Source organism: Strongylocentrotus purpuratus, unplaced genomic scaffold (genome assembly GCF_000002235.5).
Source record: "Strongylocentrotus purpuratus isolate Spur 01 unplaced genomic scaffold, Spur_5.0 spur5_scaffold_9, whole genome shotgun sequence".
Classification (NCBI taxonomy): domain Eukaryota; kingdom Metazoa; phylum Echinodermata; class Echinoidea; order Camarodonta; family Strongylocentrotidae; genus Strongylocentrotus; species Strongylocentrotus purpuratus.
The window spans coordinates 17,896,238-17,910,535 of NW_022145615.1; the positions used below are offsets into that span (position 1 = coordinate 17,896,238).

The 14,298-nt window shown below is 37.4% G+C and overlaps 1 protein-coding gene across 1 annotated transcript; it reads right to left on the minus strand.

Moving 5' to 3' along the window:
• Positions 1-533: 533 nt before the first annotated feature.
• Positions 534-11,113, minus strand: LOC590108 (very long-chain acyl-CoA synthetase). Its single transcript, XM_030976357.1, has 9 exons — positions 10,236-11,113; positions 9,639-9,851; positions 8,207-8,368; positions 7,175-7,299; positions 6,371-6,568; positions 5,841-5,934; positions 4,330-4,528; positions 2,027-2,124; positions 534-1,611 (listed from the first exon to the last, which is right to left on the minus strand). The coding sequence occupies exons 1-9, from the start codon at positions 10,729-10,731 to the stop codon at positions 1,307-1,309; spliced, it is 1,890 nt and encodes a 629-aa protein (XP_030832217.1). The 5' UTR covers positions 10,732-11,113; the 3' UTR covers positions 534-1,306.
• Positions 11,114-14,298: the final 3,185 nt, after the last annotated feature.

Here is a 14,298-nt window from a genome sequence, read left to right on the forward strand (position 1 = left end):
TTAGAGAAATCTTCAGAGAAAAAAAAAAGCTTGTATTTTTTTCTCCAGCTGAGGATATTACATGAGGTCAGATTTACTACATGATATCCACAAAAATGGAACACATGACAATATTCAAAGGCAGGTTTGAACGTAGATATGAGGAAGAAGCATAACTGAAATCTATATCAATTGGAACAAAGTAACGTATAAAACGTCTTATATCTTGTATAGATTTCAAACATAGTGACGAGAGATTTATATTGAGAAAATTAGCAGGAAAAGTCGGGAAAACGCCTCAGTCTATTGTCAGAAATCCGTGAACTATATTGTTGATTATAAGACGATCAAGCGGATCCTAATCAATTGTTTGGTTGAAAGCGTACACGTGACCAGGCATTTATTTTGCCTAACGCGTGATTTGACTGATGACCGGTCATTAGTAAAATCATGTTATAAACATCATTTTATAAGACATCATCTTATAAAACAAATAATACAGATCATTTTGTTCGGGCATTAGTAAAGTTACCCACACTCGGTACCTTCGAAACAGTCCAAACACCCTCGGTTACACTGTTCCAAACGTACCTTGTGTGGGTAATACTTACTAATGCCTTCACTGCTGCGTATTATTTGTATATTATATACCTCTCTTTAGAAACCTAGCCATCTGATTGGTCGAAAATTGGAGTCGTGATTTTAGCCATTCCCGTAATGAAACGAACAATGCCAGTACCGGTTAATAGTTCAAGAGTGAGATTCCGGCAAGATTCCGGGTACCAGGAAACTAGTAAAATTTGGCTGCGATTCCCATTGATTTACGTGTTAAAACTGAATTTGTGCGAGTGCAGATACCATAGAGTGCTTTTTGTCTGCGCTTCCCAAATGATTGTATCATTCGGTCATGTCTCCAGCAAAGATTATCAGACAGTGTCTCAGATTTTCCGTGATGTTTTAACCAATCTTTACACAAGAAAAGGATAAGGTAAGAATTATTGGTAGATTTTTGTGTCAATTCGGTATATAAAAGAAATATCGACTCCTTTAATATTCGAGGCCTGGCTGTTGGCTCTCGGACACATTGCATCCTCCCATGAACCCGAGACACGACTGGGTCCCCTTGATCCTATAAAAGAGCGAGACCTCTCAAAGTAGTCGATATATATATAATATTGCATGAGTGTTTCACAACTTATAATGACCTGCTGTTAACATCTTGATATAATCATGATATGACTCGAGGTTGTAAACTTTTTTAAAAATTTAGATGACTTGTTGTTAACGTTTTCGTATGTTCATGATATGAATCGATATTGTAAATATTTTACAACTTAGAATGACCTGCTGTTAGCATCTTGATATGATCATGGTTTATTGGTTCATAGGTCTTTCTTGAAGGTTCAACGATGTAAACCTCTCCGTATCCATCTGGAGCAAAACCCCTCTTCACCAATTCAGTCTTCTTGTGCTTGAAGGTACCGGTTAGATCCATCTCGTCGAGAAGTCGGAGAAACTTTGGCCGAGCGTAGTCCGGGAGAGAAGAGATGACGTGCTGGTAGAGAGCTGAGAAATCTAAGATGGCTCCTTTATGTAAAACAATTGATGCCATCCCCGCCTTTCCATCATGACCTTGAAAGTGAAAGATTTCATCAAATGTTTTACGAGTTATTACAATAACTTACATGATCGTGCTTTCATTATTCAATGTCATGATTTATTTTTTACACCACATTACATCGTCAATAATCATTGATGAATATCTACACATTTGGAGGTCGTTAGAAAGGTGGCGGGGCAATTGACATGATGGCATTTCCATGCCAATTGTATCTTGACATATTTCCTTTGTTGACTGTCGAGAATCGAGGTTTAACTCTTGTCGTCCTAATGTTTGACGGCAAATTTGATATCTGAGGACTTTATTTCCCTGTTTACTTGAAAAATTATGCTCAGACTTGTCTGCGGGAAATTAGATCCTATTCATTTTATTAATCTAGTTCTGCTAAGGGATTACGTCCGAGACTTCGTGAAGTACATGTGTTACCTGGTACATGAATTCCATACACATTAGCTTCGAGTATTGCTGGAAATAAACCAAGAGCATGAGAAACTTCCATTGTGGAAACATTCTCTCCTTTCCATCTGTAGAATGAAAAAATGTAGTGATTATGATAATAATATTATTAATTCAATTCAATTCAATTCAATTCAAATTTATTGGTCCAAAAGGAAATTCGTTTCGTTTACATGCATTGTTCACATAGAAGAATAAATAAAATGTACATGTAACATGATACATACAACATACAACGAGTATATAGAGAGAATGAACATATAGCACTTTAACATTCACATTATATAGATATTTTCTTTGAATTTACATTATATTCAATATTTGTTTATGTAATAATAATCATAATGATAATATTAAGGCATGATAACAGTATTAATAATGATAACAATAATAATGATAAATATAATAATAATAATTAAAATAGTAATAATACAAAAGAAAACATAATAATGGTAAAGTTTATAATGATAATTATATTCCACATACAAATAATCTTGCGCTACGATTGGTCAAAAGTAAATAGCGTGATGAAAGATAGATCGCCTATCATTGATGGAAGAAAAAAAGGTTCATTGCACTGTGTAGTAGTACTATCTGCTCAGTGCAACGCACTTTCTTGTATACGTTGCGTATATGTACGTACGTACTGCACGCACTGTACGTATCGTACACCGTTTGCTAGCTGTTAATTGATACTTGCTCTAAAACGACGGAAGTAGTGAAATATTTCCGATGTGGAATATAAAGCAAATAATGACCTTTTGGTTTCAGGCGATGGCGATGGCACTTCCTCGGCGATCTGAATGTATACTCTATCTTTCCGAAGCGAAATACATCCAGATCGCCTCGGAAGTGATAGTTTGTCCCATCACCTCTAGCAACGGTAATTATTTGCTTACTATCAAACAATAACAAAGTGGATATGTCACCGAACTGTGGAACACATGCACTGTGAAAAGGTTGGGCAATATTTTCCAACACTTTGCCAGTAGTCAACCCAACCATCTATTGGGCAATATTTTCGTATTTTGCCCAACAGTTGGTCAAGATTTTCCCAACAAGTGGGCTACCGTATAGTCGGGCAGTTGAAGGGTCATATCTTTGCCCAAATTTTGGTCAAAATATGAAACAATTATGCACGTGTGAAGTAGCGTACTTACGTTTACCAATACCACTGGGCAAAATATTGCCCAATAGATCGTTGGGTTGACTATTGGCACAACGTTGGGCAAAGTGTTGAAAAAACATTGCCCAACCTTTTCACAGTGTGGTTTGCGGTTCGAGTCCCTCCGCGACACTAATAACCTTTGGCAATACATTTATCTACATTCGCCACTCTGTACCAATATGACCGAGGTGTAGTATTAAAATGGGTGCCTGGTAGGAATATAATCATTGAATGCCGTTTGCATCTCAGGGCAGCTGGGATAAAGACAGTGTAAAAACGACTACTTTGTAGGCGACTTGAGCATCCCTTGGGGTGGGTACGTGCGCAATATAGATAGCTATCATTATTAATGATTATTAAAGGTTATGTCTTTGTTACAGTGAGCGTGATAAGAAAAGGACAGGATCGGTGCAGATTGGTTTTTGTATCAATCCTGAGCGTTCTGACATAATATATTGATTATGTCAGAACGCTCAGGATTGATACAAAAAATGAGAAACTGCCCCCCCCCCCCCGGTCACAGAGCGTTCATTTGTTAGGGGGGGGGAGGCAGTATCTCATTTTCAAATACAAGTTCATCCACCACAGTGGGAACATTGCATTATCAAATATTGATAGACTACATTTATGAAGACTGACTAATGATTAGTTTTATTTGGCTACAGTTAGATGGAGACTGGGAAATAAGACTACTACGACGTTGGAGGCCGCAAGGGTAGGTTGATGAGGAGGAGGAGGAGGAGGAGGAAGGCGAGGAGGGAAATGGTGGTGTTGTGGTGGTGATGCTGATGACGATCATGATGATCATGATGATGGTGATGATCATGATGGTAGTGATGGTGATCATGATGGTGATGATGGTAGTGGTGGTGATGCTCGTAGTGGTGGTGGTGATGGTGACGATGATGATGATGATGATGATGATGATAATGATGATGATGATGATGATGATATTGATGACGATGATGATAATGACAGTGCTGGTAGTAGGAGGTTGGTAGTAGTGTTGGTGATAACGATGATGATGATGATGATGACGATGTTGATGATGATGACTACGGCGGTGGTGGTGGTTGTGATAACGACGACAACAAATCTTACAAACCTGAATGTATCTCCGAGACGGTCAATGAAGTAAACGTATTCATCGACATCGATCTTCATGAGATCACCGGTATTGAAATATGCATCTCCTTTCGTCTTCACATCCCTTACAATCTTCTTCTGTGTCATCTCTTCTGGTCCACGGTATCCAACAAAAGCTGCTCGCTCCGTGATCTGAAGCAACATCAAACCTGTCGAGCCTGGGTGGAAACGAAACAATATGTGTGACCAGCCTATTGCAACTTTCCAAGCAAGGTTAACAAAATAAACAAGAGAAGTCAGATAAATAAAAATATGGACAATGGACAGACAAGGAAAATAGTGTTATAGAACTGATCCTGTAGATGGAAATAGATTTTTTTTTTTAAAGTGATACAGGGATAGATTTTAGACAATAGAAAGACGGAGGAGCGGAAAAGATAAACAGATAGAAAGATAGATAGATAGATAGATAGAAAGAAAGATTGATAGATAAATAGATACACTGTCGCTCCTAAAGTTGGAATATTTTAGGTCCCCTAGTTGATAAGCATAGTAGCATTAGCAGTCACGCAAAACACACATTGTCAAATTATTATTCAATAAAATCTGACAATGTATACTATTATCTAGATCTATTATTTTTAAATTACGTTTTAAATAATTCCATAAATTGGGGTAAAACAAAAATAGTCCAACTTTAAGAGCGACAGTGTAGATAGATAGATAGATAGAAATATAATGAGAGGATGATAAATAGATTGACTGCAGAAAGATGAATGGATAAGATGAATGGATGAACAAGAAGTAGGTTTAGATGGATTGATATTGACAGTTAAAGAGAAAAGGAGATTTTTGCCGTGTTGAAAATTTCATGGCGACGTATTTGCCGCGTTGGCGGAAATAGGAAATTTGACGAAATATATATAAGGAATAACAGGTTGTGGAATTACTGTGGCATATTGGTGAAGAGTTTGGGCTCTCGTACGAAACGTCCTGAGTTCGATCATTACGGGGTGTTTACTCTGTGACGTATCTTGCGAGCTCCTTTTCCCATTTGCCCTGTACTAAAATTAACTTCAAAAACTTATATTGTCCCTTAGGAAATTGTTCAATCATACATTCACCCTAAATATAGTTATTGCAAATTGTTTTATGAAGTCCCTGTATGTAACAAATCTATTCCCTAATTAATAACTAAGAGAATGACAGTTAATGAAAAGTTTTGTTCAGAGCAAATTGGAGAGGAGTTCGCAAAAATGTTACGGTCTTGCCAACATGTGTTTCAATGATGACAACTTCAACATTTCATAACTTTCATATTTTTAATCGAATATAGCTCAAACTTTCAATTCCCTCATTTTTCTGCTTTCATCAAAACAAACTCAATATGAGGATGGCGTCCCCTTTGAATTCATGAATAGGTCTTTGTAAAATGTTTTGTCCGGGGATAAAGTTAAAAGAATTCATTCAGTGTAGGGTATTGACCGGTGAGCGATTGTGGCCGAAGTACTTGCTGTGCTAAAATCTTACCACGAGGTATCTGGATACATAGACCATCTCGACCACGCTTTGGTTCTCCAGTCTCGTAGTCATAATCCACGATCTCCACGTTGGCCAGGTTCCTCTGTCATGTGACAAAAGGTTTTAAAGACTTTTAAAAGCAAAGTTTTTCTTGAATATTGAATTGTTATTTCATCTCATATTCCACATACTAAGAATCTTGCTTTACGATTGGTCAAAAGTAAATCACGTGATGAAAGATAGTTCGCCCATTATTGATGGGAGAAGCACAAAGTTCGTTACACTGTGTAGATAGTACTACTATCTACACAGTGCAACGCACTTTCATTGAAGATAGAGGTACTATCTACACAGGGCAACGCACTTTCACTGAAGATTATCCAAAAGCGCACTAAAACAGGTGTAATTAAGCGCGCATTACCAATGAGCGCAATTAAAGCAAACACATGCGCGCACCGTACCTTAAAAAAACACATAAATATTCCCCATTTTATAATCAGAACGCATTATATGGACACACTGTATACGAAAGTACGTACCTTAAAAAGCCATGAATATCTGCCGACGCTTCCCAGGTGATTGTCCGTATTGATGAAAGCGAAGTTGCCTTCGGTGGCGCCGTAGAACTCGTATATGGGATCGATGTTGAACCTCGTCTTGAACTCCTCCCAGATGTCGAGTCGCAGGCCGTTACCTATTGCCCTCAGAGGACGAGGGTAGTCACCGTCGTTCTCTTTCTTTAGGCACAAACATAAAATGTTGCAGAAAGTTTCACTTCAGTCGACCATTTCCGTGATATTATACCATCATAACTACACAGTAATTCATGATCTGGCGTTAGCTTGAATAATACATCGGGGAAGTTCTAGGGCAGATGGATAGTTGCCTATCACCATATCACCACTAATAATGGAGTGGGGCAGGGCGTAGTCCTCATAATTATAAACAAGAGATTTTATTTATCTTTTTCCAATTGAAGCGTTTAACCCCTTGCATACATTTTATTAATACGATAAGATCTAACTACAAACACCAAAAAGGAATATAAGGGCTACTTATAATATTGTACAGGCCATCTAATTATTGTTAGATTTATTGTATTTGTTTCAGATCTATTTCGACAATTTTTACAAGATGTGATTCGGCCAAAGACCAAAATTAATTCTCCCACCCTTTCTCTTTCACTGTGTCTGTCTGTTTGTCTCTCTGTCTCTCTCTCTCTGTCTCTCTGTCTCTCTGTCTCTCTCTCCCTCTCTCTCTCTCTCTCTCTCTCTCTCTCTCACTCTTCTTCTCTCCCCTCTCTCTCTCTCTCTCTCTCTCTCTGTTTCTCTCTCCCATCCTACCTTAGGTTGGGCCAGTAGGTATCTGCATATCTCTCCGATATACTGGAAGATGGTCGCCCGAAATCTCCTGACGTCATCCCAAAAATGCGACGCTGAAAACTTCTTTGCTATGGCCATGGTTGCTCCTGTTAGCATTCAATTGAAGAAAAAAAAAAATTACTCCGGTCCAGAGTTTATACCTCGATCAAACCCAACCAAGTTACACCAGCCCGACACCTGGCTGACTCCGGACCGACACCGGACCAAATGCAGACCGAACCAAAATGACATGATACCTCCAATGGCAAACATTTTGTCGGGCTGGTGTCAGTGATTGAGATGTAATACTGTCACACTGATTCCGAACCGATTCTTGGCGATTCGGTGTAAATTACTTTTGATTCAGTTTTTGGCGGTCTGGCGACTTTGCTGTGAATGAGGTATTTTAAAATGGCCTCCATAGTTAAACGCTTACATTTTAAATGCTTACAGTAATACCCCTGCCGCTCATTTGTTGTATAGTGCAGTGGGTATTTCCACAACGGCATACTATAGATTTAGGGTGGCTTTTTCCACTTCCACCATCAGTTTTTGAAAGCCCGTCACATGGGTCTACTAATATCATGATTAACCACTGCATACATTCATGTCGACGTTAACACCTTCAAGATTATAAATTGATGTATCTTAACAAGGAAACATAATGACTAAATACCGATTTTAAAAGTTTTGAAGGATATGTACAAAAGTTGATGGTACCTTTTAGGTCATCGGGGGCCCATCAATGATTAACTGAAACATGTGACCCGGGGGAGGGGAGGGGCACAAGTAGGAATTTGATTCTCTTGATTTTCCCCCAGGATTATGACTTCGTTAATATGGTTCTCCAAGGGTCCACAGGGACCGGCACTTCCCGAAATATTTTTACGACATTTAGCAATGACACGACATTTTCCGATTCTATTATAAAGTGGAAACTACAGCATTGATTGTGGCCAGTTCGCTTGAATAATATGGTAAATATATACAATTAAAACAAACGTTTTTTCTAACCGAAGTATAGGGACCCTGAGACGCTCATGAGGAGTGCTGCTGAATGGTAGATAGGTAGAGGTATATAGTAGACATCGTCTGCTGATAGGCCCGTATTCTGGTGATAGAAGAGAGCCCCTCCCAAAGGCTTGGAATGAGGGATGATAGCCGGCTTAGGCATTCCTGAGGAGAGAAGAGGGGAGGAAAGTGAGAAAAAATGTCAACATTATAGCTTTTCCTTGTTTTTGTTGTCATGGAGATGATGCTATTAAATGACGAATATCAGCCAAGATGTGATTTTTTTTGGACGGCATTTTAGGGTAATGCATGGCATCCATTCTAAAACTCTTGCTAAAATACCAAATGAAAAGATAGGGGTGGATGCGACGCGCACTTTTATTTAAAATGATTAAATGTCTCTTTTTCCGTCCGTTGAAACACTTTTTCTTGACCTTTGTGTAGTAACATGTACCCCATTTTTACCATAACGGCGAAAGACTGTAACAAATGAACGATCTTATTCATTCTTTTATTATAAGGTTGTGCTAAAAACCCCATCAGGAAAGGTGGTTTCATCTAAAGGATTCTAATTGGCCGCAATTCGACGTCACATATCTTTAAAATCGGTTTTTAACTTTCTGTATTACAAATACATGACATTTTCTAAATTGTAATGTTCCTGATCCGATTCCATGGTAATAATCTTAGTGGTTACACAGACGGTACCCATCACCCACTTTACGACAAACAAGTACATTCTGAAAGTTAAAGGTCTTAACTAACAAAGAAACTTCATTAAAGATTGTGTCTAAGGGGTGGGGCCATTCTAGTTTTTGGCCCATGGACTAACATTGCTAATACCTGTGAGAACTACCATAATGTATTCATGTAGACTGCAGTGTTTTCCACTGCGCATCATGTAAAGAGACATCAATTCATTCGGAATAACATAAAATGACTTATCCATCACATCTGACCATTTCTTTTCGGCATGGCAACATTATGTTTAATCAAGAAACAGTGTCTCGATGAAAAGAGTTATGGTGTGGAAAAAACTTTGAAATATAGATATAGCCTGACATAAGTATGTAATTAATATCAAGCCCAAATACATTTTTAAAGTTTTGAGCCATTCAGTATATCGGAGGGTTGTGTAAATATCTATTACCCCAACCTAAGGTATTATATGATGCGAGAAAGAAAAAAATAGGCAAGACAGACAGAATGGAGAGTGGAGATAGGAAACAGAGAGAGAGAGAGAGAGGGGGGTGAGGGGTTAGATTGAGAGAGGTGAGAAGAGAGAGAGAGAGAGAGAGAGAGAGAGAGAGAGAGAGAGAGAGAAGAATGTTATTGCCATCACAATTTTTCGGCACAATTGTTTTAACCCCAGCTTCTCATCACGAAGCCGGCCTACATCGCCGAAAGAAATTAATTTTTTTATTTTGACATTTACCTGTTGTTCCCGACGTGAAGATATAAGACCCTGTATCACCAAGACCTGTGGTTGGAGCGGAAGGAAAGTGTTCTCCAGACATGGTAGATATCTCCATGGTAACCGCATCATCGGGTGGTAGAAGACCAGGGATGCGAGCATCATTTATCATCCACAGACCAATCTTGAGATCTCGCAGTGAAGCTTGGATTTCAAGGATCGCGTCTATGAACTCTGTTTAAATAGAAAAGGAGTAGATTCAATTGTTACTATAGTCTAGAGACATTAAGCTTCGTCGACCTTGTACAATTGCAAACTAACAATACCTGTAAGTTAGTCAACTAATTGTGTTTATTAGAAAGTGCTACTCATGAAATTGTCTTCAATCATTGGATTGGACGTAACGTAGACCTTATTTAAATAATATAATTTGTGCAATGACTATGTCAAACGACTTAAACAATTGAAAAACATTATAAACAGAATAGTTAAACACTTCTATAAGGATTATATAAAACTTCAGATATTGATAACAATGTTGTAACACAAACACGTTTTATCACTTTAGAGTGATTTTATGACGTCAACATAGTACTGGTAGTGTTAAAGTATATATACCTGAACCGAAGATGATATGTTTTGGCTGGCTGGCCTTAATACAATGCAGCAGAGCTGATCCTTTAAGGTTGTAATTGATCATACTTGCTATGATACCCTTCTTCTGCAAACCAAGCCAAGTCCAAACGATTGCAGGCCCGTTGTGTAATAAAACACAAACAACATCTCCTTTCTTCAAACTGGGATCCGAACCGATAACCCACCGAGCAGTGCGGTTCACATTCCCCGCCACCTCTCCGTATGTGTACCTTTCATTCTCGTATAGAATACAGGGATGGTTAGGCTTTACTCTGGCATGCTCCTCGAAAATATCAAGAATAAAGAGTTTAGAAATCTGCATATGTTCCATAGTTTTGAAGTAGGCTTTTGCTTTGAGGTAGAAATTGATATCAGTCCAAAGCTTAGGGTACTTCCATCGAAGCAAGGCATATCCTGGCGGGATAGAAGCCCCTGCTAGCAGAGCAGCTTTCTGGCTGATATTCCAGGAAGAAGACATTCTAGCTATCAACAGTACAGTTGTGAGAAGCTATATCAATCGCTTTGCGAAACAGATGTCCTGTATTTCTTGTAAAGCATGCCAACGGTTGTGAAAAGGAGTATTTCAAACGCATACATTAAGCGATGCAGATTTGTTTCCAATGCAAGACAATTGAGAAAAGGAGACGTATACATGAAGTAGAGTTTGACAAATTGAACTGTAACACCCCATATACGTCAACATTGACGAGAAATGCAAACATGGACTCTATTCGCTATAAATGTGAAATTCACTGGACGTGACCCAAAAAATTGTGCATAACGAATGCATGCACAAAGTGTTTGACCTTTGCCACTGAAAAGAGTCGGAGAGTTCAGCCCCTGGAAATATATCCGCACTTCTGCAATCCGATTATGCTTGTTTCTTCAATTCAGTTTATGACGGTTTATTGCAGCACATAGAAGTTGATTTCATGAATTAAAGGAACCATGTATTGTATACTGAGTTGACTTTACTATTGCTGCATTCATTATTCTTATATCAGAGTATCATCATAAGACATGCATGATAATATACGGGTGTCTTTTGAGTGACACCTTGAACTCGATCGTTGGACATCATAAACCTGTTATAACTTTATATGATAAATTACGTGGAGGGGGTGGGTGGCCGGGTTTGAAGGTGTTAATAATGACATTCTGCAAGCTAATAATTGTTAGACCCCATTTCTTGAAAAGGGTAGACTCTAATGTCGATAATAATTGATATTCCGCATGACGGCGCAATTATAAAATTATATAAGCCGGGCCGTTGAATTAACCCAGTATTCTCCAATACGAGACTGTCGTTTCATCCATAAAACATTCAGATTTTTTTGTTTAAACAGTGAGCAGAATATCGGGGGGGGGGGGGAGGCAATAATCTTCCTATGGGATATAGATTTTTTTTTTTCTTCAATTGTATTTATCTGGGATTTCTAACGATTAAGGGTGTATACCATGCAGCCTCATGCACCCTCCATCTATCATATATGCATTTTGTGTAAATGTACGTATGCTCTAGCTCTCTCCCCGGAATGACCGATATTACGATTTGGTACTCGTTTAATGCTAATAAAGATAAGAATTATTTGCTCCAAGCCAAGCTAAGTTGTATTTCAAAGTACAAAGTTCGATATTATACTCAGGTATATGTATGAAAACCTCATATTCTTTGGAACGCAAAAGCCTGGGCGGAAATCCGATGGGATTAGGGGGGGGGGGGCAGGGCACTCTTCCCATTATTTAGACGGGGAGGCATTATATTTAATCTCCCCCCCCCCACGATTTCTGGTCTTTCAATATGGCTAAAAATATTACCAAAACCTGTCAAAAATGCATGTACAAGTCATGTAAATTAGTACGAATGGGTGTGTTATGTTATTTTAACAGACACGGAGTTTATCAAATCCGTTTAATTAACGAATGGGTAGGTTCTGGTGTTCTTGGTAACCAAAGATAAATGGGCAAATCCTTTACGAGTTAAATTTGCTCCTCCACCCCACAATTTGTTTGGTTTTTTTTTCTCTCGGGACTAGATATTCCCAGGGAAAAACTAATGTCAAGAAGGAAAAAAGTGCTTGTGACCCCTCCCCTCCCTTATCCAATCAAGAACCGTCCTCTATATGGTTCCTTCCATGGGGTTGGGTCAAATGTTGTGACATACCAGAAGTGAGAAACTATGTCTCCTTTCAACTGAAACAATGTATGCTAAAATTGGGTTCAGCATAAAAAGCAAAAGCATAGCCAACTAAGTTTACAAGTACTCAAGCTTCACGGTGAATCAATATTATAGACCCAATTAAAGTTTATTTAATGTTATATGAATATTTTTATGATGTCTATGTAACGCTGGTAAACAGAGAAATGTGTAAGCAAAGATTTTGAAGAGAAGCAAGTGAAACAGGAATGATTCTGGCAGGGCACTGCTATATACATTCATTGAAAAAAAAAATCTTCAACAGATATTTCATCTTCCATGTGTGTAGTAGAAGATTTCATACCAACTTTACATGGACATTGTCATATTTATTGCCCAAACCACTTAGAATGCCCCATATCACATAATGATATAATAGTCCAGGGGGGTGTTTCACAAAGATCCTAAGTTGAACTTAACACTAAGTTGGACTTAAAAATTATGGAAAGCCATTAGCATCTTTGAAAATATTTTGTAAAAGTTATTTTGAAAGGCATTAATTGTTTATTCAAATCATTCTTATTGTCTATCATCAAGGAGATTTCATGTTCTGGATGTGGAATTTATAACAAGTCTAAAATACTTGAATTTCTGCTTTTGAATATATTTCATTTAAAGACTCCAATGGCTGTCCATAATTTTTAAGTCCAACTTAGAGTTAAGTTCTACTTAGGATCTTTGTGAAACACCCCCCTGGTTGATCATTGCAATAAATAGATCACAGCTATGTCCGCACCAACAAAATCCTGAGAACAAAGTGAAACAAAATTATGAGTACTAAGTGAAACAAAATTTGGGTTTCTGAATCGAATGAAGATTTTCAAATCTTCCATCTTTAATAAATCTTGGTGCAAAATTTACAAGATAAAGTATGTCATTCAAACAATCTGTACATTTGCCATTATTTTTGTTGAGATATGTACAAATTCAAAATTATAAAGCTAACTACATGTAATACCAATATATGTCTATACAATTGTAAATGACATTTTTCATCAAAATTGATCTCATTGCAAATGTAAATGTGACCTTAACATTGTGGAGGGAAAAAAAAGCCCAATTCGCTTATGCATGCATGGGAAATACATCATATTATTACTCACATGGTATATTATATATTTGGGTGAAAATTCATTTGACATTTGATGAGAAACAAGTAAAGAAACAATTAATAATATATTTTGAATTATGCATACATGAGCACAAGTTGCTCTAAATTACAATATGCTAAAAATGTAATGATTTTGCTGCTATGACTTTTACATATCCTACATTACATCTCTGAAAAACTTAATGCTATTATTTTGTGGAACAAAAATAAAACAAAAATAAAACAATTTAAATTAGGAAATACTGATTAAAAAACGAACAAAAAATATAATCATAAACAAAAGAATTATGACCATTTTAATCTTTAGGGTTAATGAACCCAAATGAATTTCAATCCTAAATGTAAAGGAGCAAATAAGAGTTGCACATTATGATGATCATAACATTGTTATGAATAAAGTAAACACATTCTGAAATATACAACTTTTATAATAAGGAATGTATTTTGAATTATAAACTTTAAATCTTAAATTATGTCATACCACCAAACTGCCCATCATAATCACAATATGATCAAATATCTCAGAACAAAATAATGATAATAATACTGATTTGTTCTTGTATAGTGCATAACGCAATATGATATAACGTCCCTACGCCATTCCAACATGTGCTTTGGGAATCATTACCCTAGCTTTAATTCCTGCAGCCGTTATCAGCGTACAGTGCATTTCAAGGAATAATCCCACCAGGTACCCATTTACCTCACCTGAGTCGAGTGTGGCAAATGTAGATTAA